We start from the raw sequence: 27,103 nt of genomic DNA, 5'->3' as shown, positions 1-27,103 counted from the left end.
AATATTTTTTTTTGGTTTTAATATGTTTGAAGCAAATTGCATAGGGAATCCATTTCTGTACGCTCTAGATCATAATACATCTAGGGTGATGCAGCTACAAACAATAATGGTGGAATAATTAACTGCAATCTTTTCCAAGATAAGCCAGTATATTTTCCTTAGGGAACTAGGAGAACTGTCAATGTTTTAATATAGAAAATAAACAAATTAAAGCTCCAAACTTAAGTTTGTGCACAGGCCCTAAGTTGATTTAGTCCAGTGATGTTCCTTTTAAGTAGTAAGTAGCTCTCCCCTCACCCCCCCCCCCGAATAACCTGTGTAAGAAAGCAGAATGGGCATTTTAATGTGGATTGTGTTTTAGGTAAGGAACAGTTCATGTTTTCAAGAGGCAAACCAGATAATGCCTTGCTCAGAGACAATAGGCAACGCATCTTCTCATTGGCTCTGGCTAGCCTAGATAGCACGTTCAGTCACAGAATAATGCTGATGGAAGAGGCTATAACTACTCTGTGTGACAATGGACAACAGCAGCCACAGTGTCTTTCTTTTACCAAGAAGCATCTAAGTAGGAGCAGCTAATCAAAAGCAGAAGCTTCCAGTCTTGTGCCTGTCCTTGTTACGGTAAATCATGAGATGAGCATTAAGTGTATTCCACTAGGTACTCAATAAATTGTTTTGGTGAGTTCCTGGGAATGCAAAAAAATTGGGGTGTTTAGGAGCTGGGGGGTCATACTGCATTGCTGTTGAGCTACTTTTCACGCAACAGAGATGCTGCTCTTACTGATGGTTAGCTATCACTAACACAGCAATGCAATTAAAAAGTGCTTGACAAAGGCAACGTCCGTATCATGGTGGAGGCATGGAGACTGTAAATATGAGGGCAGGAACCTCCTAGTAAGCAGTTGTAAATGCTTAACAGGACAGGGATTGCTTGCCATCGGAAGTGAGCCCCCCCCCATTAACTGTATGATATTTCAGACAAAATAATTTTTCTTGGTACTTTAGAAATTCTGCTTATGTGTCTGTTATATTTTTATGAGCAAAATAATTTTCACTTTCTGACTGCTGTAGAGCAGGGTGGCCAAATTTATTGGGGAAGGGAGAGAGCGAGGGTCGCACCAACTGAATCACCCATGTCCCTTCTTCAGCTGCACCAAATTTTCCTAACAATTTACTGTATAACTTTAGACACCAGCTAAACGTTTTCACACGCAGCCAACATTTTGCAAGAACAAAACTTACAGTCAGATCCAGAGTATGTTAGTGGCACTTACATGCCACTGACATTAATATTGACTAAGTAAAGTTACACTGATTTCATTAGGAGCTAAGTTCAGCAAATACGCAGAGTGACCATTCATAATATAGAGCATTCTGTACTGAATCTTGTAGAAATGTCCTGAATAGCACAGCTGTCTATAAGGCAGGATCACAGTAGTTTTGGCTGCTCAAAGAATGATGTGGAAAACCTGGATACCAGCACAGAGATTGTTTCCCAGTCTCCTTAGTCATGATGGTCAGTTTACTTTCCATGGAAGGAGAGAGCAGGAATTCCGCAATACATGGAAGGTTTCTTCCCTGAAAGCCAGACCCAACATTGTTTCTAGTGAGTCTTCAGCAGATGCAGCAAGTACTTCCTGTCTTTTCACGAGGACTTGACTTTTTTTACCTCAGCGAAGGCTTTATTTCTTAGTTCCAATCCTCCTGAGATTGGATTCTGTGCTTACATAGTGTTCCTGCACGCCTGAGGTCCATACACCACTTGGGTAATGTCGAACAGTAATGTATTTACACTTGCCTTTGTCTCATAGGTTCTTTTGCAATGAATTTTTTTCAGAGCCTTGGTTATTCTTAAGAGAGAGTTTTAACATTTGCTTCTTCAGTTGCCAGCAGGTGGTTTGATTTATATTAAAGCTGCACATATTACTAAATGCACTGTGAATGAATCTGACAGAATGCTGCTGGCTGCTTTCGGCTTCAGGCGGGTGCTTGACATATGCAAAACATTGGTGCTGCTTTATGGAACCTTTGTATGTTTTCTTTCTTCTTTCCTGTGCCCTAGGGTATTGTGGAGCCGACATTAAAGCACTTTGCACTGAGGCTGCCTTGATTGCCCTGCGACGGCGCTATCCTCAGATCTACGTCAGTAGCCAGAAACTGCAGCTAGACGTCTCTTCAATAGTTCTCAGCGCACAAGATTTTTACCATGCAATGCAGAATATTGTGCCTGCCTCTCAACGTGCCGTAATGTCTTCAGGGCATGCACTATCTCCCATCATAAGGCCACTTTTGGAAAGAACCTTCAATGACCTTCTGGCAATTTTACATAAAGTGTTTCCTCATGCCGAGTTCAGCCAGGCTGACAAAAGAGAAGGTATTTCCATCTTTTCACTCCAATCAGTCTTGTATCAGATTAGAAAATAAAACAAAACAAGAACAGTTTTAAAGTAATGTTTTGATGAAGACTATGGGGCATTATATTAAGTATATTCTTGCAAAAGGTTTCATTTCCTCCCTTTTAATTTCAGCTTCCTTTTATCTTGGCCAAAATATATTTTAAGCACCCGTTTCATAACGTTTGAGGGAGGTGTCAGCTAACGTATTAATCGGCCTTTAATTTTCATTGAACAGATGCAACTAGTCTAATTTTGGATGATAGTGAAGATGAGCATGCTTCATCAATATTTGAGACAAGTTGCCAGTCGGGATCACCAAAGAAACATTTATCAGCTGCTGTACACAAACCTTACCTTCATTTTACAATGTGAGTAGATGTTCTGATAACTTTATCATCAAGACTTGCACAGGAATAGCTGTTTGTAGTGCCTGCATAAGTTTGTGATTTGTGGTACTACTCTGGTATAGTCTTTGGTTTGCTCTGGTGTATTCTTACCCTAAAGCTTTCTTCTAGAGAGATTTATAGAATCAAGCAATAAAGATTCTTTGTTTCTGCTTGCTTCTCTTGCAAGCCTGCCCCACCCGCCACCACCCATTTCGCTACACCTGATAAACCCCCTCTGCTAAGCTGACTTAACTCCCTGCTAGAGTGTCGGGCATGCTAATTGCAGGTGTGTTGCTATAATTCATTCAACTTGCCCACTAGGAAGCACTTAACAGTACTCAATGTATAGTAAATTTAAAAATACATGGTAAAAACAGATCAGGTCTAAAACAAATAATGTTTTTGTTTCAGGTCAGCTTACCATCAGCCCACCTCTTACCGACCAAGATTACTGCTTTCTGGAGAGAGGGATTCAGGTCAGACTTCGCACCTTGCTCCAGCACTTTTGCACTCGCTTGAAAAAATTGCTGTGCACAGATTAGATCTGCCAGCACTTTATTCAGTCAGTGCCAAAACACCTGAAGAATCATGCGCGCAGGTTAGTCTGCCTTTATATCCCTTTTGACCTTTGACGCAACATGTCGCATGCAGAAAGTTTCCCATCAACTTTCAGTGAAATAAATGTCAATAAGGAATCCCTCTTTGCAAACATACCATGTGGATAGGAAATTTTAAGTGTTCCTAGAGACACAGATAGGGGTTTCTGTGTGAAGCAGAAGCCTCAGTTAAAGCTGTGTCAGACAACTAAAAGGGAATCCTGTACCCATCTCCCTTTCTACCCAAGTCCACAGAATTAAACGGCAATGAAATCTTAAGGTGCCACAATACATTTCTGCTGAAGCAAGAAGCCTCACTGCCAAGCTATGCATGCGTCTTCTTTGGTTTGAGACAAAGTATTTCCAGTCACCAGCTTTCAGAAAGAGACTGAGCTTGGTGGAATTTGTTAGAAATGTTTAAGATTGCTGTCAATTTATCTTGAATGGTGAGATCGCTACGTCACTTGCAGGGTGAGAAACTTTTTAAGTTTCAGGGCTGCCTTTCTTCTTGGTTCAACCATCCACCCTTCTTTTTACAGACTTGTAAAAAGCATTTTAGCTTTGGCACCAACAAGAGTCCTAAAACCTGGGAGGGAGAATTCTGTGGGTTGAGTGGGGAGGGCTGTCAGTTCACTATTCCCAGACTGCTGGGTTCTCTTTTAACTTACCTGTTGAGGTTGGATTAAATCTCCGCTTTGCAGAAACCAACATATCTTCTATAAAAACACTTCAGAAAACCTTCAGCTTCTCCAAATGTTCTTTATTTTTAGGCTGCACGTGTAAGCTCTGTCATAGCATTCTCTGAGCCAAAGCCATGGCTGTACACTGAATATTTAATATTATTGGGGAGGGAATTGGCAATTGTTTAGTCCAAAGACTTCATTGTTAACTGTCATCTATAATCACAACCCTGCTATCTCATATCCATTTAAAGTATAGGAAAAACACAGAATGATATGTTATGGAGACGATTTTGAAACATGCCGCCATGCTATGTCTGAAGTTATTGGCAAGACGCAGAGCGACCATTAATTTCAGTTTAGTTAAGCGGCGGCATTTCAAAATTGAGAGAAAGCAATGTTTGAGAATATTATACCATTAAAAAATAATAATAATCAGAAGAAGCAATAAAAAAAGTGCCGTTTAATGTTCTTATGCAAGTTAGTGATTTTTGTGATGATAGATGATTAGAACAATGCTTTGTAGTTTTACTAATCCTTACTCTGGAGCCAAGTGAGGATTCCCAGGTAAGATCCTCCCTCTATTGTGTGGGCAGGTAATCCCTCCCCTACCTGGCCTGGTCTCCTTGGCAACGCTTCCCCCAGGTGGGATTGGACAACTGACTGAGGTAGGCAGAGACCTCCAGGTATCCCACCTGAGGGAAGGCAAAACCAAGCCTATGCTGATGGAGCCGCTCCAGATCCAGGGGCTGCGCGCGTCCACGCAAAGGGCGCCCCCCGTTTTTAAGCGGGGAGCGGTCATTGTAGTTTTACTAAGACAAGACCGAGATAATTTGGAGCCTTAACGTGAATGCATATGGAAAATAGCTATTTAAATCTAACCTTTAAGAAAGATACAGTTGAAAATACTACATTCTTAAATGTTTGTGTGCATAAAATACCAATATTTTTTTAAAAAATATTTTCTTAATATCATTTTAACATTGGTATCCTCTTAAATTAGATCTTTCGTGAAGCAAGAAGAACACTACCGAGTATTGTTTACATGCCTCATATTGGCGATTGGTGGGAAGCTGTCAGTGAAACTGTGAGAGCTACTTTTCTAACTTTGCTGCAAGACATACCATCATTCTCACCTATATTTCTACTCTCTACCTCTGAAACCATGTATAGTGAATTGCCTGAAGAGGTGAGCATGGCGTGATTTATTGAGAAGTGGAATCATTGTAGGGAAGAGTGAACCTGAATCAGAGAGGGACTTGAAATGTGCATGTAGGGATGTCCACTTGGAGGGAAACCTACCCCAATGCTGAAGTATCTTTTTATTCCTGAGGGTGTTTAACAAACCACTTGTACTGTGGCAAGAATGGGGGACTGCGTGTTAGTAAGGAAACTTGGTTGTATGTATCGTTAGATTGGGATAATGTTGCTTCCTAATGTAAATCAAACTTTGGAAGCTGGCATTGCAAAATTAATTTTGTCTAGGTGGTGGTACCGCTGACGACGACACTTTAGAAAAATACCCTAAAACAAGAAAGCAAATGTTTCCCGTTCTAATTTGGAACTTCTGTCCAATGTTCTTTTCTTGCCCTGACACTGCCTTATTTGGTCCGCTAGACTCAAGCCCCACCTCTGTGATTGTCAGAGTAGTTGTTTTTGTTAAATGCTATTGAAACAATGCTGTTTTTGATCCTAGTGTGTGCTTTACTTTCCTGCTGAGGATGTAACCAATTGCTAGCTTCTGCTAGGACCTAACCAAATTGGCATGTGCAATTTAGCTACCCCATTTTCAGGCAGTAAAATTCTGAGGGTCATTTTGTCTATTTTACGTAGTGGGAGGGGGTGATGTAGTAAAATTTGCTTGTTTTGTTCGATTAAGTAGCTTGATGAGATTTTCAGCTGCCTAATTCTCATTGATTTTATGTAGGTGAAATGTATCTTTAAAATCCAGTATGAAGAGGTTTTTTATATTCAGAGACCTAGTGAAGAAGACAGGCGCAAATTTTTCCAAGAGCTTGTCCTCAATCAAGCATCTATGCCTCCTCCAAGAAGGAAACAAATTGGTAAGTTAATTCTCTGTAAAGTCCAGAATGTATGTAATTTTCCACCTGAAAGCAGCACTACTTGTGTTCATCTTGAAATAAGATTAGAAATAGCAGTCATTGGTGGTGACGGTGCATAGGCTTAATATCTGCATCCACACCATGGTGTTACATGTTCATTGAATGAGGTGGAATTAAGGATGGGCAGCAAAGTGACTAAGTTTGCATATGACACCAAAGTATTCAGGTTGGTGAAAATCCAAGATTGTGAAGAGCTCTAAAACCAAAGTAACAAATTGAATGAAATGGGCAACAAACTGGCTGATGAAGTCCAATGTAAATAAACATCAGGTGATGCACATTTGAGAACAAAACAAAATCTTAACTTCCCATGTACACTGATAGGGTCTGAACCCCGCAGTGACACCAGGAACTCTTGGGAGTTGTGTTGGATAGCTATGGAAAGCAGGTCTTCAGCGTGCGGCAGCTGTGAAAAAGGAATTATTACAGAAGACATAGACAATAAAAATTCTGGTGTTGTAATTAGTATAGAGTGCAGCCATATTTGTAACACTAAACCAAAAGCAAACCTCATGGTTAAATGGTCACATACCTTAGCTTTTTCCGATATTTGTAACGTTATGCAGTTCTGATCATCCCAGCTCCAAAATGGTATTGCAGAGCTGGAAAAGGCGCAGGAAGAGTAGCCACAATTAACAGGAGGCTGGAGCAACTCTTCTACAAGAAAGGGGGGGGTGAAGAAGGGTGGCTTTTTTTAGTTTGGGGAAAAAATACAAAATTGGTTGAGCAGGCCAGTTCCACCACACTCCCTCAGCTCCATTTTTTCTCTCAGCTATTACCTCAACATACATCCTGGAGGCTGGTTGGTTTCCCGAACGTGTTAGAATTAAAGGCAATAAACGGGCTGAATAGGCTGCCAGAATAGCATCTCAGTGTGCCAACGAGCACCCATTTATATATTTTTATAACAGTCTTCATATCTAAACAGGTGGTAAAATTGTCAAGAGTTGTGGAATAGACTTTGAAACGGATAACAGCTTTGAGAGAAAGAAGGCAGCATGAACTGAGCAGAAATTTAGAGAGCTGCCCGAAACAGCACCCAATCACTAGATTCTGCCAGTGTGGTCTTGGATTTTCCTGCACCAGAAACTTTTTTACTCCTACCCCCATAGCCTGCTTATAGAACCTCCTAGAAGCTTGGCTGTATGTAAATCTTAAGGGGGAAAGACAGTTTTTGTAGTGGCTTCAGATTAATTGGGGTTTGGGATTTGGAACATTTTCTTTGGCACTGAAAGGAACCCATATTTCGGTGGGAGATGACTTACAACTTGGCAGGCATTAGTTGTGCTTTCCTATAGACTGAAGGAGCCAAAAATATCTCTGGCTCTAACTTTCTGATAGCTGTGATAGAAGGCCATGCAGGATCTTGAGATTCCTGCCACCGTGTCTCTTGTCAACCCCTCTTATTGAAGGAAAGGTGTCTGGTGCTGAGCAGGCTGTCGTTGTTCGCAGTAATTGTAAAGTCTCCACAAGATGGTTACTTCAGTTTGGTGTGCGGAGCTGAGATAAGGAGTGCAGAGTTCTTGGCATTATCAAGTCTGATAAGGGTAAAAAGTAGGAAATTCACTGGGTCGTGTGAAATTTTCCAAGGATGTAATCTGCAAAGCCTGTTTTGCCTGACTTTTTGATTATTCTTATTTTTAAAGCTCTTTCTGATATGGAGGTGCTTCCTCTTGCACTACCATTTTCTACTCGCCAGCTGTCAGAGGCAGAAAAGCAGCGAATGGAGGACCAGGAAGAAAACACACTGAGAGAACTGCGATTGTTTCTGCGGGATGTTACCAAGAGATTGGCCACAGACAAGCGCTTTAACATCTTCAGCAAACCGGTGGATATTGAAGAGGTCTTGTTTCAGTAACGTGCAAACAATGAAGTTGACCTTATTAGTGATTAATTAAGAATACATATATTAGTTGTTATTGCAGATATCCCTGATCTAACCTGTTTTGCATATTTACAGCAATTGTGGCTTAATTTTAACATTTGAAGCCATTGCTAACTTATTTCGGCAGGAATGCTAACCTATAGAATACTGTATTGTTCGAGCTGCTTCCATTCTGTGGCAAAAAATTATTTGTTCACAGGAAGCAGACGCAAACTGTTTTATCTGGAGTAACACTACGTAGCCAATGGGGATGTTGAAAGAAATTTATTGAATTGTAATGCCTCTGCCAGAATATTTCACAAATTAAACTATCATCTCTTTCCCCTTGCCTGTTTCTGGCCAAAGTGAAAATTGAAAATTTATAAATCTGTAATGACACCATTTGATCTGACAACTTGTAGTCAGCTACAAATATAGTTTTATGAAAAATAAGACTGAATTTGGCGACTTAAGTTTGAGTCACTGTTAAATTTTCTGGGCTTTGCCTTTAGAGTAAAAAAATAGTTTAATGTTCTGCATAAAATTAAGCAGTGAATGGCAAAGCTGCATTAACTATTTCTTGTTTACTAGAAAATCACTTTTAGTTCATGTTTACAAGCAAATTTGTGACAATCTGTCCGATTTTCGGTCAACTTCAAAGCTCAATTTTGCACAGATAACTTAAGAAATAGCCATTTGTGGTGATGTGCTTATAAAAATGTAATTTGCATTGTGCTAGCAATTGGGGGCTTGAAAGTTCAAGGAATAGCTCTATCAAAGGTGCACTCTATCAGATGGTCTGCATGCGATCAATTCAGACCTCTGGTGATGGCAGTCTGTTTGGAAGGAAATGCCTGCTTTTTGTGCATTCTGCAATTTCCTCCTCCAGTAGCTCACTGGGTAAAAAGAAGAGAGCATGGAAAGAGAAAAGGAGGGGACAGAATTACATGGAGTGGCCCCATCCGCAGTTGTCATGAGACCATGACAGATTACCAAGGGAATGTGGCCGTTAAAAAAGAATGGTAGCCCATCCCTAGTCGAAAAAGTGCTGTGGAATAGTAAATTACTGGCTCCATTTTGCAAATTTGTAACTGGACCACTGGTTAGGTTTCTGAGTGGTATCAGAGCTCAGTCTACAGTGGCAGCTATACTATTTAATATGAAAACACAGCCCCCAATCTAGACTAAGAGCAGTGAATATTGATATACATTTATTGGGTGAGATCTAATGTTGTGCCAGCAGGCATGATGATAGAACGTATGCGCCCTCTTTTCAAAATCAAAGCTCCTTGGCCCCATCTTTTGTTCTGGAGGGTTCCCCAACTCTCCACAACAGATTCTGAATGCATGCAGGAGACTACAGGGGAGAGGGAAAAAAGGGTCAAGTCCTGTCTGTGCAAGGGGCGGGGAGGGGGGACACACACCAAAGTTGAATATTGCCCTTTCTGTGCATTTGCTGTTTTCGAATACTACCTGAAATGTTTCAAATCAAGACCTGGATTATCACTTTAGCCATTAGATTTTTAAAATTCTGTATATGTAACCAATTTATTTCTTGTGCTTAAGAGGTGTTTTCTACAATACATTTTTAACATTACATGAGCACTATAGCAAGTCACTCCTGTCTAAAATTGTAAACTGACGAGTTTAATGATTTATTTGAAAATGTAAAAAATAGAAAATAGTTGATTCATGGGCATGAAGCTGGTCCAAGAAAAGACAAAAAGCTGTGCTCGGAGGAGGACTTTCAGACAGGGAGGAAAGGACCAGTAGAATTCCTCAGGGACATTTTAAAAGTGATTCAGAGATTCACAAATGCACTTTTTAGTATGATTTAGTTTTTATTCCAGGGTGTATGTTTTTAGCATCTGCCCCAGCCTAAAGTGAGAGACAGGCAGGGTCTTGTTTCCCACATTGCACAGGCTTTTATATGGGCATTCAGAAGTAATGGAACAGTATTGATGCTTCAGAACTTTGTCCAGACCTCGGTGCAACTGCGGGGACAAACCTCAGCCCTTCTCCCCAGTGGTGGGAGCTCATCCCTTTGACTGCATGGAGCTCCAGAGGTATTCCAAAGTACTACAGCATTTTTAAAAAATCTTTTATTCCATGATTGCGTTTCACCTGCTGTAAAGGCCTCCTCTCAAGTGAGGATTACATACTGTGCCCTATTTGATAGGGGCACCTGTAGAAGGGCCTCAGATGCCTGGGTAGCTGTGTCTGGGCCAAAGCTATCTTCAAGGCTCTTTTTATTAAGAGTGCTTAGTTTTCAAACAAGTAGGGAAAAGCAAACATGGTGTGTTTGCCAAAGGGCCAAACCAGGCATTTGTCTTTAGCAACGTCTTCTGATTTTTCCTGTTTAATACTAAGCATGGGGTGATTTTCATTGGGACCACAGCACACAGGATGGAGAGGCTTAACCCTTACCTCCCCAGCTTTGATTTCAACAAAACTTGCTTCCCCCCGTTGCAATTAGCCTTGGTGGCGGTGGGACTTGCACTGGTACCAAACTGGCCAAAACGCTGTGCCTGGTAGTAGCGGCACTATTTTTAGCAGGTGGAAATCCTGCTCTTTCTTTCCCATGTGGGCCTTCTCTGAATTTTACCCTAATTCAGGCACCCCCAAACTCAGCCCTCCAACTGTTTTGGGACTACAACTCCCATCATCCCTAGCCAACAGGACCAGTGGTCAGGGATGATGGGAATTGTAGCCTCAAAACATCTGGGGGGCCGAAGTTGAGGAAGCCTGGCTTAGAGTAAAGGCAAGTAAGTCATGATAGAAGCATACATAATTTATTCCTAGCATGAAGAAAGCGGATGGATAAAAGTTTTTGTCCCTCGTAACACTAGAACTCATGAACATCCATTTAAGCTGAGCTGTGCAAGACTCAGGACAGATGGATGCAGTAATGTTTCTGAATACCAGTTGCTGAAAATGGCAAGAGGGGAAAGGTGCGCCTGGGCTTCTGATTGGCTGCTTTGAGAACAGGAAGTTGGACAAGACAGGCCACTGACATCCAGCAATGTTCTTACGATTCTGACTGCAGGAACCTTCTAGTAGTTGTGTATGTCTTGGAAGCAGATGTGTGAATAAGGTCTTCTTCATTGTGTTTGAAAGGTCCTGCACTTTTCTCTCTCTCCAGAGTATTAAAACATGAAAATTACTTACATATACAGAACAAAAGAGCTTTGACAGGAGTTTTCCTTGCCAGTTAAAAATCAGAGTGATGACTCTTGGGGTGAACAACTGTTGTTCCAGCATTAGTTCTTATCATGGTTTCAACTGTTTAGCATTACTGTGTTCGAAAACAAAATGATAGTGCTGAGTGTGTTAAAGTTAGCATAAATCTCTGTGTCACTTTTGTGTCACTCTGTGTCACTGTTTGATTATAGGTTTCAGATTACCTTGAAGTTATCAGAGAGCCGATGGACCTGTCTACAGTAATAAGTAAAATTGATAAGCACAATTATTTAACTGCAAAGGATTTCCTAATAGACATAGATCTCATATGCAGCAATGCATTGGAATATAATCCTGACAAAGATCCTGGGGGTAAGGATTTTTTTAAAAAAATAATCTTAAAACTTGACATCACATTTAATTGTGTATTCCGTTGCAGTTCAACTATTTGTATAAGCTGTGTCTTATAAATACAAATTGGTTAAAAGCTAACACTACTCAATATTAGTTACTGACTGACTGAATGTAGCAGCATAGGCTACATCCTGCACTGTGAGAAAATAGAGAAAACTATCCAAATGACCTCCTGGGTCCTCACTGCTGTCACCTTCACTAAAACAGCTTTCTATCCTGTGTGATTTTGTTATTGCCCTACCATTGCACTATACTGCTGGTACAGCAATTAGGTGTAGGATAAAAGTCAATTATCAGACCAAAGTTAAGCCAATATCAAATTTCGTTTGTACTAAAGGTTTTAAAACACAGCTGTTGTTGTAATGCTATTTCTAAGGAGGTAGGTGTAGGGAGGTCTTAAGGCACTCATCTGTTTTTGCTTTTAAAACTGTTGGTGCTTTCTCAAGCAATTTCTGTTACAGAGTCTTACTGTTTAAAGAAAAAAGTAAAAAAAAATCAATGAGCTCACCTAACTTCTTTGGCATGCCTAAAGGAGCATTTGGATCCCAATATGTATTTATTTAAAAGCTACATCTGATTGATTTTGTTGGGAACCTAAATGTGTAGGAATGCAGACATAATATTTAAACCCAGGTATTCTAAAGTAAAGTGTTTATTAGCCAAACTGGAAGCTGGAAGTATGGATTTTTTAAAACAAAAAGCTTTCAAGACAAAGCTGATAGAACTGATACATGCATACATACATACATACATACATACATAGACACATGAAGTCTTTATAAATCAGACCTGCACAGCTTATGACCCACTGGTCTGAAGGTACCATGTATTTTGATCTTCCAGTTTTACAGAAAACAGTTCTCCACTGGCAGTCGAGTAGCATAATGAAGACATTCAGCTTAGAGTGCAAGTTGTGCAAGCATGATACATATCAGTATGCCTGCTAAGCAGCACTAATGTTAAGTCTTAGAAGGCTGATTAAAACATATTTGTTCCACATTTGATTACTTATATGGATATTATTTATTTTATGGCTCTTAATTTAACTCTGAGCTGTTTTAAAAATTGTTTTCTCTTTTATTTCTGTCATTGTCTTGAGCGGTCCTGTTACACAAAGACAATAAAGAAAGAAATAAATTAGATGTTTTTGATGGTTAAAAATGAAAATTACGTTGATTTTCCAGATAAAATCATTAGGCACCGAGCCTGTACTCTGAAGGACACTGCACATGCTATGATTGCTGCTGAGCTTGACCCAGAGTTCAATAAAATGTGTGAAGAAGTAAAGGAAGCAAGAAAAAAGAGAGGTATTTTTATAATTCTTTTAAAATACATTGACTATATATGATACACAATACACAAATGGCAATTGAATTCTTGATCAATAAATAGACAGTCTCTAAGAAACCAATTATCACCAGAAAAAATCTGATGAAATGTTGCATTTCAAGGTTCCCGTTATTTAGATTTAGATTCTTTAAGTCCAGTTTGTAAGTTTTAGGGCCAGTTCAAGAAACTTTTTATTAACCCACATTTAGTTGCTCATAACCACATTTTTAGTATTAATCTTCCTCAGATAGTTGTCAAGAAAAATAATGATAAAAGTGTTGTAAAATGTCTTGTGTACTGTAAATGCTATAGAAATTAGAATTCAAAGGAATAAGTAAATACGGAAAGTAAAACCATTTTGGAACGATTTTTTAAATCAAAATTGAGTACCATGTATAAGACTAGGTTTCCCCCCTAAAAAACAATGTAAAAAATTGGGGGGGGGGCGCGTCTTATACACAGATACATCTCCCCATTTTTTAAAATTGGAGTCCTCCCAAATAGGGGGGCATCTTATACATGGGGGCGTCTTATAGATGGATTAATAAGGTATGTTAGGAACCTTGTTGAGTTAAGTATTTAGCAATGCAAACTTCTCCAGATTTATTCAGAGCAAAGTGTTTGAATCTAACCTTTTCCATAGAATCACTTGATGGACCTAGAGGTAATCTATCCCCCCCCCCCCCCCGCCACAGCCCCCTATCTGCATGACATGGTTAATAATACTGACCTATCCTACAGGGTGATTGTAAGGCTTGCAACATAAAATAGTTGTGTTTGGACTTCAGGCTGATCCATAGGAATGAGCAGCAGCAAGCCTCAGATTCACATGAACCCACCTGCTGTGCTACCAGGAGTTCAGAAATTTTAAGGTCGGGTTGTTTGCAACCATTGTTTGCATGACATGTGAAACCACAGTTAAGAAAAGGCAGAAGCAAAATAACTCATCACAATCGCGAGGGGAAAGAGGCAAATAAGAAACCTTGTTCAAGCCGAAAGGCATGTTGCTATTTATTCCTGTTCTCATACACGTCACACTAAACTAAGGTTTGGAATGAGATGTGAAGGTGGTTAATTTTTATGATGTGCTGTGAACACTCTTCAAGCAGTGATTCTCAATTAGCTAAGTACTGGGTACCCTCAGGTTTTTCAAAAGCCAAGCCGTGGACCCTCTACTTTTGAAAATGTTGATATATCTGTGGTAGTTTTTATTATGTGAATGGTGCCACTGACCCCCTGGGGTCTGCAAGCCACCAGTTGGGAAGCCCTATATAAATGCTAAGTAGAATTTTCTTTGAAACAGAGAAGTTTGAACTGTCAGGTTTCATACTGCAGGTCTCATTCCGTTGTTGGGGAAAAAGCAAATATTCTTGATGTAGATGTTTGGGAGTATCTGCTGAAATTAATTTAATCACTGGAAATTTTTAATGTTATACTTTATTCCAGGCTGCTTTTAATAACTCAGGCAGTTAATACTGCTGGGATTATTAAAATAGGTATGCTTATCTTCTGTACACAGGCTTATCAGTAACGGCAGACCAAATAAATCCTCATGGTTCCACTGTACAGAAAACAGAAACGAGAATTGAGGAGGCATTCCAGAACAGGCAAAAAAATGCAATGTCAGTTTGGCACAACTCTGCAAATAAATGTGCATGTGAGTATTTCAGACCATTTTATCCAGGCGATAAGCATAGCTCTAAACAAGATGAGTATACATCTGGCACACATTTCCTATTACATTTTTTTTTTTAATGAAGCATTCACCTAATTGCTATTACTACTTCAGCTAGTTTTTATAAGATAGCCAGAATAGTACTCATCCGTTGAGTTAGGTGTCAGTTTACTGAAATTCCTTATGAGAGTGGATTGGAAGAAGGTTCGACTGAAATAGTTTTTCACTGAACAATTTCAGATATTAGAATTAGTATGAAAAATATTTTTTAAAGAAGCATGCTGTCCTGGTCTGGTAGTTAGTGTGGGTGGAATCTAGTTGGTATCCTTGCACTTATGAGAAGGCTTTTGAGCTAGCAGAGACATCCTCTAATGGAAGAGGATGGCCAAACTTGGCCCTCCAGCTACTTTTGGACTACAACTCCCATCATCCCTAGCTAACAGGACCGGTGGGTAAGGGATGATGGGAATTGTAGTCCCAAAACTGATGGATGGCCAAGTTTGGCCATCACTGCTCTAATGGAAGAGGATGGGAGGCAACTTTTGGCCATTTCCCCAACAGCCTCCCATGACACCCGTTCTCTGATATCATCATCATCATCATCTCTCCAGATCCTGAATGGGGCTTTGATTCAGCAGGAGTTCTCCATTCAGTGTAGTGGGTCCAGTTCACAGAACCATAGAACTGTGTCATTGGAAGGGACCATGAGGGTCATCTAGCCCGACCCCCTGCAATGCAGGAATCTTTTGCCCAACGTGGGCCTTGAACCCATGACCCAATGATTAAGAGTCTTAAGCTCTACCAATTGAGCATGCATTTCTAACGGAGCTCCCATTAGAAATCAGGCAGGCAAAGTCCCTGCTAAGTTTCAGAGATCAGGTTAAAACGGATGTATTTTAGGAGACCTTTTGCACCATGAATGCTCTTCTCATGTTCTGATCTCTGATGTTTTAATCTGTCTTTTAAATTTTGTATATTGTGTGATTTAATGGGACATAAGGGTGAAAATAGGGATGCAGGTGGCGCTGTGGGTTAAACCGCAGAGCCTAGGAGTTGCCAATCAGAAGGTTGGTGGTTCGAATCCCCGCGATGGGGTGAGCTCCCGTTGCTCGGTCCCTGCTCCTGCCCACCTAGCAGTTCAAAAGCACGCCAAAGTGCAAGTAGATAAATAGGTACCGCTCCAGCGGGAAGGTACCGTATTTTTCGCTCTATAACACACACCTGACCATAACATGCACGTAGTTTTTAGAGGAGGAAAACAAGAAAAAAATATTCTAAATGAAACAGTGGATGTATGATTTTTGTGGTTCATGCTGTGGCCACAGACATGTGATCTGACGGTGAGTTTGGGGTAGCCCAATGCAAAAATCCTGAGGATCCATGTGGATCCATGCTTTGTAACCACGTTTTTGCGCCATTGCGGCCCCATGAAACGGTGGGTGTGTTTTTTGGTGCAGGCTGTAGCCATGGACATGCTAGGTGATCTGATGGTGAATTTGGGGTGACCCAGTGCAAAAATCCTGAGGATCCATGTGGATCCGTGCTTTGTAACCACGTTTTAAGTGGGGGGGGGGAGGAAAAGCACTCAGGGGACAAGGAGCAGGCGTGCGGGGTGTGAAGGATGCTGCTAATAATGCAGGAGAGGCTCCTCTCCGGCTTTGCTCCTTTAAAACAAGCAGCCTCTGCGTCTCTCCCTCCTCCCCAGCAAGGAAACCACAATAGTAACCACTCTGAGACAAATCAAGAAAAATTGCGACCAACACTCTCCCCCAACAAGCGCAGTGAGGTCAAAACACACACACACACAGAGAGAGAGAGAGAGAGAGAGAACTGGCCCTAAAGTCGCAGGGCGCTGGAAGTCGCAGGGGCGCAGGGAGAGTGAAGGGGAAGCAAGAGAAGGAGAAGGAGCCCCCCCACACACAGAGTGTCAATTCTAAAGTCGCAGGGGCGCAGGGAGAGTGAAGGGGAAGCAGGAGGAGGAGAACTATAGTTCAAGCACACACACACAGCCCCTACAGTGGCTAATCCAAAATCGGACAGCAAAAAACTGCAGGCAGGGACAGAGAGCAGGTGTTGTATTAAAGCAGCCAACTCCCGCTCTGCTTCTCTCCCTCCTCCCCGGTTCCGCTAGCTGACAGGAGCCGCTTACACCCGCTTTGCTGTTTTAAAGCGAGCCACGGACTGCTCACGACTGCAGCAGATTCCCCCGCCATCTGTAGGCATTCGCTCCATAACACGTACAGACATTTTCCCTTACTTTCTAGGAGAGAAAAACTGTGTGTTATGGAGCGAAATTTATGGTAAACGGCGTTTTCCGTGCGCTGCTCTGGTTCGCCAGAAGCGGCTTAGTCATGTTGGCCACATGACCCGGAAGCTGTACGCCGGCTCCCTCGGCCAGTAAAGCGAGATGAGCGCTGCAACCCCAGAGTCTGTCACGACTGGACCTAATAGTCAGGGGTCCCTTTACCTTTACCTTTAAGGGTGAAAATGGTAGTGTGTAAATTCCTTAAAATAAAAGCAAAACAGGTCTAGAGCCGAAAATGGGAGCTTCTGGAGAGAACCAAAGCTCTCTCTCATAATAAAATTTCTTCAGTGGTTTCACTTGCTATAAAAGCTATACTTAAGCCTAGACCAAAGATGACCTGTTGGACATATAACCATGTTGCGTTAGAATATAGCCCTGTAAAAAGAGGGATGAGGGTGCATGGATGTTTGTGTCTGTTGCCAGTTTGCCTTGCAAACCATTATAAAATGAATCAAAGACTGTGGTCGCATTTGACCAACATGGAGGTGTTTTTACACAGGAAAGGCAGCATTGCCCACACATGTTTTGAGAATAGAACATGTTGAAAATGAACTTTTAAAAACATGGGATTGTTCCTTGCTGTTGCCAGTAGATGGTGTCAAAAGCACATTGTTTTGCATCTTTAAATGGGTTACTTGATAGCTGTATTCAGTAGCTGTCTCTGGGAAAGATAGTTGTTGAACTACTACTTGAACATGCATTGTTCTATTAAATTGTTGAAGCGCAGTGACCAAAAAATTGTACTATTTATGTTAAGGCCCGCAGAATTGTGTTGCAAGAAATAAGACATGCTCCCAATTTTCTCCTTAGGGAGGCTTAACTCTCTCTTGGGAGGAGTGAATAGCCAGTGTGAGAGAACAACAAGGGTCTGCAGAACATTCCTTGGAATAAATGCCCCCTATAAACAGTCTCTCTCAGACTTGGCAACTGTTTAATTGCATAGTATTTAGATAATCCAGATAGATTTGGAAGGGCAAGGTACTGAAATATTGCTCCGTAAACACTAGAAATCTTTGTCAGCATTTCCCATTTATGTCACAATAAATTTGTTGGTCTTTTTATGGGCCCATAAGACTCTTTGTTGTTTTATGAAATGGATAAATAAAGTCAGAAACTTTTTAAAATTTAAATTTGTTACTTTTTGTAAACTCAAATATACAAATGTTACAAGCATAAACAGGAGTTATAAGCCTTAGAGGGCTGTCTGTATTAGGAGTTTGTGTGCATGTGTTTTAAGAAAATGTTACTGTTGTATTTTTATGTTGTTTTATATCATAATTAGCTGCCTTGGATGACCTTTGGGCCAGGCAGGGTAAAATATTAAAATAAATAGACTTTATTTTATTGATACCTTGCCCGTTGCTTACTAAGCAAATCTTTGCATCTCTAATGGAAACTTTTATCTCTTCATGATTCAGTTCGATTAAGGAGGAAATCAAGACGACGTTCACAGTGGGGCAAAGGCATTATTAAGAAGAGAAAAGTGAATAATTTGAAGAAAGACGAAGATGATGCCAAGTTTGCAGATGATGAAAACCAAGGGGAGGACAGCAAGATGCTGGAGAATGGGGAGCTGGAGGGAAGTACAGACTGCATTGAAGAGAATGGAGAGGAAACGGGCGATCTCTCTATGACCAATGATGAGTCGTCTTGCGATATCATGGATATCCATGGAGAACAGACACTGAACAATGGGCCAGTCGGGAAAGAAAACAGTATTCCATCCACAGAAGAGAGCTCAAACGAGTCCCTGTTAGTAAGTAAGAAGATTACTCTGACTGTAGAAAAGGAATCCAAGGAGGAACCCTTGTTCAAGGGGGACCATTTAAACGGCCAGGCCTCTGAAGGAGCTGCTGTCCCAGGGTGTCAGTATGGCGAATGTGAGTCACCGAATGCTATTTTGCCTCCCACCATCCCTGACGTGTCCATTCCCAAACAAAATGCAACCGTCGATCCCCAAAAGGAAAAACCCGAAGCTTCGAGCGACAGTCCCGACGAGGAACAATTAAAACAGTCTGGCACCGAGGTACCACAATGCAGCAATAATGAGAAGAAATTGCAAGGCCTAGATACTGAAACTAAAGAAGCTGAATCATCAGATAAAGAAGGTATGCAGTGTATTCATCATTTATCCCTGCTCTAATCCTGTAGTCAAGTAAATCTATACTACTTTCATTGAAACAGATGCTTCCTATTTTGGCAGAAAGCTTGTCTGTAGTGATTTAAAGCAACATCTATTTGTTTCCCATCCTGTGTTCTTGGAGCCACTTAAGACTTTGAAAATAAAAAAATTATTAATGGACCACATGAAATTTAACACTGCTGTTAATTGTTACCTTATGTGTCCTGATTTTTGATATTTGCTTTTTATAATACTTCAGGTACATTGAAAAATAAGAAACCTCGCAAAGTTGCTTTGGCACAGGTTCCAGAGGAGGAGCAATTGGATCCCATACCTCCTGTCATTGTTGACCATGACAGATTAATGGTAAGGGTGGCTGGATAGGTAATCTTAAATCTTTAATAGCATTTCTTAATTTTTTATCCTAACACTTCCTTAAGTGTTTGAAGGAATTCTGATTCATACTTACCTTATAAACTTCACCCTGGATTATTGCCAATATCTCTTTATAGAATTTACTTGATGTGTTGGTTAAAAAAAGCGATAACCTGACTGTCGACCAGCTTGAGAGACTATACTCCCTCCTTAATCAATGCATCTATCGGCATCGTAAAGATTATGACAAGTCACAGCTTGTAGAGGTACGTTTGCACAACATTTTAATGATTATTATTTTTTGTAACACGCTTCTTTAGTCAGTGTTGCTTCAGAGGCACCAAAATATCTACCAAAAGTCCTCTTTAGTTTCACTTGTTAGTGATTTGAACCACTTTGGGGAGGTCACAGGCATTTGGCTTCTTGACCAAATTTCCCTGTGCAGAAGCTTTTTGTCAAGCCCTGGGTTCAGCGAAAGCCTGCATTCGCCCCATAGGACGCACACACATTTCCCCTTCATTTTTGGAGGGGAAAAAGTGCGTCCTATAGGGCGAAAAATACAGTAATTCCCTCTCATTTGTTGCAATATTAAATATTTAAACCTGCATATAGGCAATACTTATAGAGAATAAATATAAAGATAATAGAAGGCAGATAAAAAACTAACCATAAAAAGAAAGGAGAAAATAGAGAAAGATAAAAAGATTCTTCTGCTTCTCTATCGGCCAATTATATATAAAACAATTATTCAAAATATCTGACATGTGCACTCCAGAATAATTCTGACTGTAAATAATATTCTGCAAGGTGGTATTTTCCCAGATTGTCCCCCCAGGCCTTCTACTTTTGTCACTCCAGAAGTCCAATATGCCTCTTCTTCTGATGTCCCAATTTAATATTTTTTCAGCTCTTTGTGACATATTTCTCTTAAGGTTTCCAACAAACCCTTAGTGCCGTATTAATCCACAGCCCGTTGTTGTTGTTGTTGTTAAACTATTTCCCGTTTGTCATTTTCACTGAATAACCAATGCTCTGATTTCCTCTCAGGAGATGGAAAGAACGGTTCATATGTTCGAAACATTCCTGTGAACTCTTCAAGATGTGCAGGTTTTTCTTTTCATAAGCTGCTTACAGGAGAGCAGCCTACTGAGCCATTCGATTTCCAGTTGCACCAAGTATGTGCAGAGCCTTGGTCTTAACACGCTCGCTCCTTGTCTCGCTTTCTGTTATGAATTTGGTGCTATTGTCTCAGGTACCTGAAACCAGCCAGCCTACAAGAACCAAACAGAACTTCATAATATTTGTATCTTGATTATAAATAAAGAATATAATGCCACAACTTGGGAGATTTTTGGTGCTACAGAAACTGCTCTCATTTCTGCTGTCTACATGCATTGTCTTGTGAGAAGCTTCAGGCAAAATGGAACAGGCCAACAAACTGGATAAAGCAGATGTAATTGTTTTTAAGTGGGCAACTTTTAAAAGAATTTTACTTTCCCCTTTTTCTCTGAGGTAATGGACAGAAGCCTGTTTTTAAAGCTGGCAGTGAAAGAATAAATTGTGGTTAGAAAAATGAATTAACTTTGGTATACAATAATGTGAAGATGAGGCTCTCTGGAGCTGCCTTCAATGTGCCTTTTTAGTCAGTTGAGGAGGAGGACAAGGCTATTAAAATGGTTGGGATTGTAGCCAATGACAGAGTTAGAAAGTTCTTTTCAAAAGCCTGTGTTCCCAAAGAACAGTTTCGGGTTCCCACACTGTCAAAATGGCAGTCAGTATTACATTTTAACATGTCTGTGTTGCTCTCTGGAAACCTAAATTATGGAAATAACCATGTTATCTAAAAATGGTAAGATGCATTTATTCCACATGTACATTTGTTTATCAAACAAATTACACTGTGAGGCTTTCACAGTAATTATTCAAAGTGGCTGTAGTTTATTTTTTTAATGTTCCATTTTATTTCTCCAGAGTTCTTAAAAACAGGTTTCTTTCTTTCTCAACGTCCATTATTTTGGAAGGTATAAGACTGGCTTCCATTATCTGGGAATGTAACTTGCTGGGTGGCCATAGGCAGAGAAGTGGCAGTTTTGCGCTTCAGTCCTTTAGCCTTTTTTTTAATGAATTACGCCAGGCTCATTCAGTAGAATCCATATGGAGCAGTATTAAGTAGAAAGCAACTGACCGGCCTTTCATTTTGTTTGATTTGGACCCCTGGATGCCCTGTGAAGACTGCAGAACTCTAGAGCTGAATGACATGACAACAGTTTGAAACATTTTCTTCTTTGGCAATTAAGAGGAGACACTCTTAGGCATCTCAAAGTCTGTTGCAAAAGGCCCTGTGCTCCACAAGCCCCTCTCAGATCTTTTAGAGCAACGTGGAGAAGATCAGGTGGATTTATGAGCTGATAAGAGGTAGTTATCCATTTATATATACATCTATATAATCTGAAAGAGTGTCTTCTCCAAAATACGAAACCCCAGTAGGTTTTGCTTTAAGTAAAGAAAGACAGCCTTGGACTACTGCAGAGATACTCAGCTACCTCAGCTTTTTGTATTTTACTTACCACCAGTGTTTACGGAAGGCTGTAATCCACCATTTATGTGCCGAAGCGAAGGTACTTTGTCACTAGACCACTTCATAGTAACATGCTTGTGCTCTGAACCATACTCTAGCCCTGGGCTACTGCAGTAATCCAAAGTTTCCCCCCCTCCTTCCCAGTCAGAATGTACATGCAAGCACCCTAATTTTAGCCAAGCCTTCTCCAGGCCCCCTCAAACGCCACTTGTCTTCATTCCTAATGTGCATTTTAGTCACACTATTTTAAACGCGACTCCTGTAGAAGTGCTGTATTTTTGGTGGGAAAGTGCGATTAAAAATGAAAAGCATCTTGAACTAGTTCTTTCATTTTAGAAATTTGATTGTGGGGAACTTTTCATCTTTTAAGTTAGTATTTATTGCCATAACACCCGTCTAGGATATTTTTGCCGCCGTCAAAACCATTAGCATTTTGTATTTTGATGGAAATTGTTACAAAACTTTGAGATTTGATGAAATGAAATGTAGCAGATTTTTTGTAGTAAGTTTCTGGTAAAGCTATTTTTTTGCAAGTCTCAGGTTCTTGCAGCATTTTTTAAAAATATTGTAGTTTAAAGGTTCTTTTGTTCAAGTAGCAGCAGCACTTGTGAAAAGAGAGACTACATACATTTTTAACAGGTTACTAAATTTGTACAAGTTTAAATCCTTTAAATATAGTTGTCAGATAATTTGAAAAGAGTATCTTAAATTCAGATCCAACATTGAAAATGCTTCCAACTGGTCAGTTAAGGGGAAGAGAGAAAAAACTTTAGTAGTTTTGAATGTTGATAAGAAAGTGAGGACTGCTTCCTAAATGTTAGGTTTTTCGGAAGAATTAGCTTATATAAATGTGTTAGTGGGCAACATTAAAATTATATAGTCACCCTTTTTGACTCCAAAACCACACTAAAACATGTATTGCTTTTCTTTACTAATAGCTTAGTGGTTGTAGAGTTAAACCTGTTAATCTATCCATGTTGTCAAGTTGTTTACTCTCTGTATTTTTGTTACTATTATTTTGCCACATAAAATTGGCAATAATCTGTACAAATCAATTCCTGTTCCTTGTTATGAATATTACCAATGAACTCCTGTGCAAAGGCCTTTTCCTAGGGCCAGATGGAGGTTAAATTTCTGTGGGGGTAATGATGGAACTGCTCTAAGATGAACATGGCTGTGGAGTTAATTGTATTTGCAAGCTTGAATTTCACCTGTGATTAATTTATGTTTTGTGTCCTTGGTATTGTTGCTTGAGTTTTCTCATATGCCAATGTATTTATTATAGGGTGTTATTTTGGTTTTGGTTTTCTAATACCTTGTTCTTACCATACTTTTTAAGTTGGAGGGTCATTTCTGGCTTCGTTTGATATTCCGAATGGCAGGTCTTGCAGCTGGTCATCAATTCTCCCTCCCTTTTTTGTGTGTAAATTCACCTTAAGCTTGAATCTGGGCTCCTTCTACCTGCTTCTTTTCTGTATTGTACATTGGTTTACTTAGGCAGTGGGGGGTGTATTGTTGTTTGCTTTCATTCATGTGCGTCGGCTTTTTGATTAAGTAAGCTTACTTCATCAGCTATGAAAAATTTTGGATTCTCTTATAAGTTGTGTTCAGGATTGTGTTTCACTTGACCTTTTTTTTTTGCATCTTGACTTCATTCTGCATTAGTTAAGTAAATTATTTAAAATTTTTTTGAACTTTTGGATATTTTGGACATTTTACTGTAATTTGTAATATAACTGCTGTGAAATACTTGAATAAAGATGACAAGTAAAAATTCTGAGTTTCTCTTGATACTCCTTGCATTTAATGAAATGCTAATCTTGTGATTAAACAGTTTCGGCAGCATAATTTGTTATTGGAAAGATAATGGCCACTCTTACTTAACAAAAGAATGTGGAAAAATCCAGTTGGCCGACGTTCAGTGTGTGACTTTAGGCATATTGAAGGGCTTGGATGCACTTAATGGGAATGTTATACTTCTTTTGAATTTCCATCTATCCTCTCAACCTCTTAAGTTTAGAAAATGCCCTTTGTTGCAGAGGTTTTCCATGTGTCACTGGGGCTCGCTTGCTGTTTGAAATGTGTTGCTTGGGCTTGTGGAATTAGTCTTGCAGTTCTTTAGATCTATGTCGTTATGTATTAACAGCTGGAGATAACTCCATGAACAAAAGACTGCTGGATGATTGCAGAAACTCCAGGTGAAAATGTTGCCCTGGCATTCATCTCTGCCAAAGAAATCTTGTGCCACCTGTACAGCCAAAGTGCCTTGCTCTGAACTTGTTTCTGCTCTTAGGAGATTGTGGTACACATACAAAGTGAATATCGTAGCAACAGGGTACAACTGGGTGTGTGGGGGAGAATAATGTATGCTACCTGGAGCTAGTTGGAGGAAGGACAGGATAAAAATGTAGTTGCTCCAAACAATTGTGTGAGAAATGCCTCTTTGTGTATGACTTACATTGGCATGTGGCCTCATAAAGGATGCGCAGTGTTCAGATAATGGCGGTTTATCATTCATACACTGACTTTCCCCTCCTTACTTTATGGTTGAGCTGTGTGAATGTGACATTGTAATGGCCATTAGTTGCACTAGACAGATTTCTAGCTATGTAGTTATTGAAATTATTCGAGTAACACCTGAACTTTACTGAGCAAGGACTTTGAGTTCCCTGATCTGGAAGCATGTCAGAAAACTTACCTTCTGGAAAATGGATGAGCTGCCATGGACTTCTTTGGAGCTTTAAGTGACTGCATTGCCTGGCTTCAAAACATATTTAGGGAGTTTACTCTCCACCATCAGTTGTGGCAGAGATGTTTGGAGGTGGTTTGACTCATACTTGCATGAGAAACTCACTTTACAGTGTAATGTATTAAAATGGTGTTGTGGAAGAGTTGTGTGGCTGGAGGACTTTTTCTCAGGATCAGCAAAGAGGGGACTTGTTGCCTTTTTCTTTTCCAAAAGATCAGTTTAAGCTCCCGTCTTCAGCCTAACGGCAGTATGTACAGTTGCAGCTTTGCCCGGTTTCTATCTATGGCTTGGTAGCTTTGAGTGCTTATGAAACTTTAGATTTGTTGCAGGACCTGATAGCTTCTGTACAATTCCAGATACCCCCTGAAGGAACAGGTACGACTCAGCCCGGGAGTGCTTCTGGATCCAACTGGAGGCCCAGGTAACTTTAGCATCTATAAACACCTTTTACCAGTTGCAATTGGTGCAACTGCTGCAACCTGGACTTGTAACCTTGATCACACCAAGGCATTGATTAATTCAAGGTTTGATTATCGCAACACACTAGTGCAGGAACGAGCACATCTGTTCAGATTAGCACTGGTTGCTCATTGGCTAGCAGGCCAAGTTCAAGGTGTTACTATTCATCTCTAAACCCCTTAACCACTTGCAACCAGTTTACTGTACCCCTAATCCATGCCCACTTTATTGCTCTGTTGGAGGTTCCTTCTGCACTTGTAAGTAACAAGACCACCACCTGTGTAAAAACATTTTCATTTAGGCAAGCCTACGAGACATATAGAATTTACCTTTACCCCCACTTCTTAGCCACTTCTGATTTTAATAACCCTTTGACTGTTTTTAAATACCTTAATTTAAAAATCAAGAATCGTAATGTTTTTCAGTTTTGAAAAATGCTCAGAAGCTTTGTTACTATCAAGCATTATATAAATTTTGATAAATGTGTGGTTAGGAACAAAATCTCTGTTCTAGCTAAACTTGTCCAGTTGTGCTATACCACCAAACCTCAGAGCACTTTGCACAATCACATTAACAACCTACCATGACAAATGTGATACAACATTCTGAGACTTCCTGCTTGATGACAGATGAGTTGTGCCAAACTGTGAAGAGTACAAACAACCTTTTAAAGGGTTGTGCTCTACTCCTGTAGTAAAGGAACGGCTGGTGTCAATAAAAGGTGAAAAGATGAGCCAATCTATGTTTAGAATTTCTAAAAGCTTTTAAGGAGATTGCTTTTGCATCTCGTAGCAGATATGTGCATATGATTCATTTATCAAGAGGCTTTCCTCCAATTTCCCAGAGGAAACCCGGAATAATTTGCACATACAAGCAGAACTAAAATGCCCTCTGCCTTGCTCATCTTACCAAGTAGTATTGACTTGTGCTGAATAAGACATCTTCTCCAGTGTTGATAAGGTTGGCAGCTCCTTCAACTCACCCTGGATGGTTCCAGCAACTGAATTGAAAACACAAGTCACTTTCCTGGTGTTCCAGTTGAGCCGTGACACAAAACAAAAATGATTTAAATGACTGCAGGTTAAGATCTCAGAGTTTCACACTGTCTGGAGACTCACATTTTCCTTTAATGAAGAAACCAGACCTAATCATCTCACAAAATGTTCCACTGCTGAAAACAGCCTGCACAGCTAGAGAGCTTCTTGGGACCAGTTTATTGTACTTGGCTGGCTATTTGTTCCCACCTAGCAATTTATAGCTAACCTACAATGTTGAACTGAACAGGCAAGAAACCAAAAACCTGTTTTAAAGTTCGCAGAGCTGTGGGTTGCAATTACTCCTCTGAGATACTGAAAATGTTTCACCAAATGGTAGAAGTGGCTTCCAATTTTAGTGTATTATAAAACAAGGTAGTACAAATCTGCGGGTATAGAAATGTTGACAAAGCTTGATAAGATTGTGGCAGAATATGTGTTCTAGAAGTTAAAGGAAAAGAATGCCAAAACAGCAGTTGTTTCAGCAGCTAGAATCCAGGTTAATTTCCAAGAGCTGTAAAGGGTTTTGTCACCCGTGCCTAGAAAGAAGCCTGATTAAGAACAACATAGAGTTGATCCAAGTGTTGCTGCTGGGTTTTTTAAACAAAAAATAGTCCAATTAATGCTGAATCTAGATCTAGAAATAGATTTATTTTAACAAGAACTTAACAGTAAACATATATACAGTATAATTACAGAAAACCCTGTGTTTTTAGTATTCACAGAAATAGCCAGATTTGTTGCAGTGTGAGAAAAGAAAGAAGATAAATTTGGAGAAGTTGAAATGCTTAGCAGGGCTTACAAGCTAGCGCCTCCTTTGGAGGCAGACACACACCAA

General features: G+C 40.1%; 1 protein-coding gene across 3 annotated transcripts in view; it reads left to right on the top strand.

Moving 5' to 3' along the window:
- Positions 1-21,562, top strand: part of ATAD2B (ATPase family AAA domain containing 2B) — a 55,150-nt gene extending 33,588 nt beyond the window's left edge. For 2 of the 3 annotated variants that reach the window (XM_081188960.1, XM_081188962.1), the window contains exons 16-28: positions 2,063-2,374; positions 2,632-2,764; positions 3,194-3,380; positions 5,062-5,247; positions 5,986-6,121; positions 7,828-8,024; positions 11,438-11,597; positions 12,824-12,946; positions 14,488-14,625; positions 18,367-19,056; positions 19,330-19,436; positions 19,583-19,711; positions 20,493-21,562. In XM_081188960.1, the coding sequence (XP_081045086.1) occupies positions 2,063-2,374; positions 2,632-2,764; positions 3,194-3,380; positions 5,062-5,247; positions 5,986-6,121; positions 7,828-8,024; positions 11,438-11,597; positions 12,824-12,946; positions 14,488-14,625; positions 18,367-19,056; positions 19,330-19,436; positions 19,583-19,711; positions 20,493-20,534 (2,540 nt within the window). In that variant the 3' untranslated portion in view covers positions 20,535-21,562. The remainder of the gene's footprint in view (positions 1-2,062; positions 2,375-2,631; positions 2,765-3,193; positions 3,381-5,061; positions 5,248-5,985; positions 6,122-7,827; positions 8,025-11,437; positions 11,598-12,823; positions 12,947-14,487; positions 14,626-18,366; positions 19,057-19,329; positions 19,437-19,582; positions 19,712-20,492) is intronic. The other variant, XM_081188961.1, reaches the window with a different exon arrangement.
- Positions 21,563-27,103: the final 5,541 nt, after the last annotated feature.

The sequence above is a fragment of the Podarcis bocagei genome (genome assembly GCF_964188305.1).
Source record: "Podarcis bocagei genome assembly, chromosome: 3".
NCBI classification, from domain to species: domain Eukaryota; kingdom Metazoa; phylum Chordata; class Lepidosauria; order Squamata; family Lacertidae; genus Podarcis; species Podarcis bocagei.
This window is presented reverse-complemented; position numbering and strand designations above follow the sequence as displayed.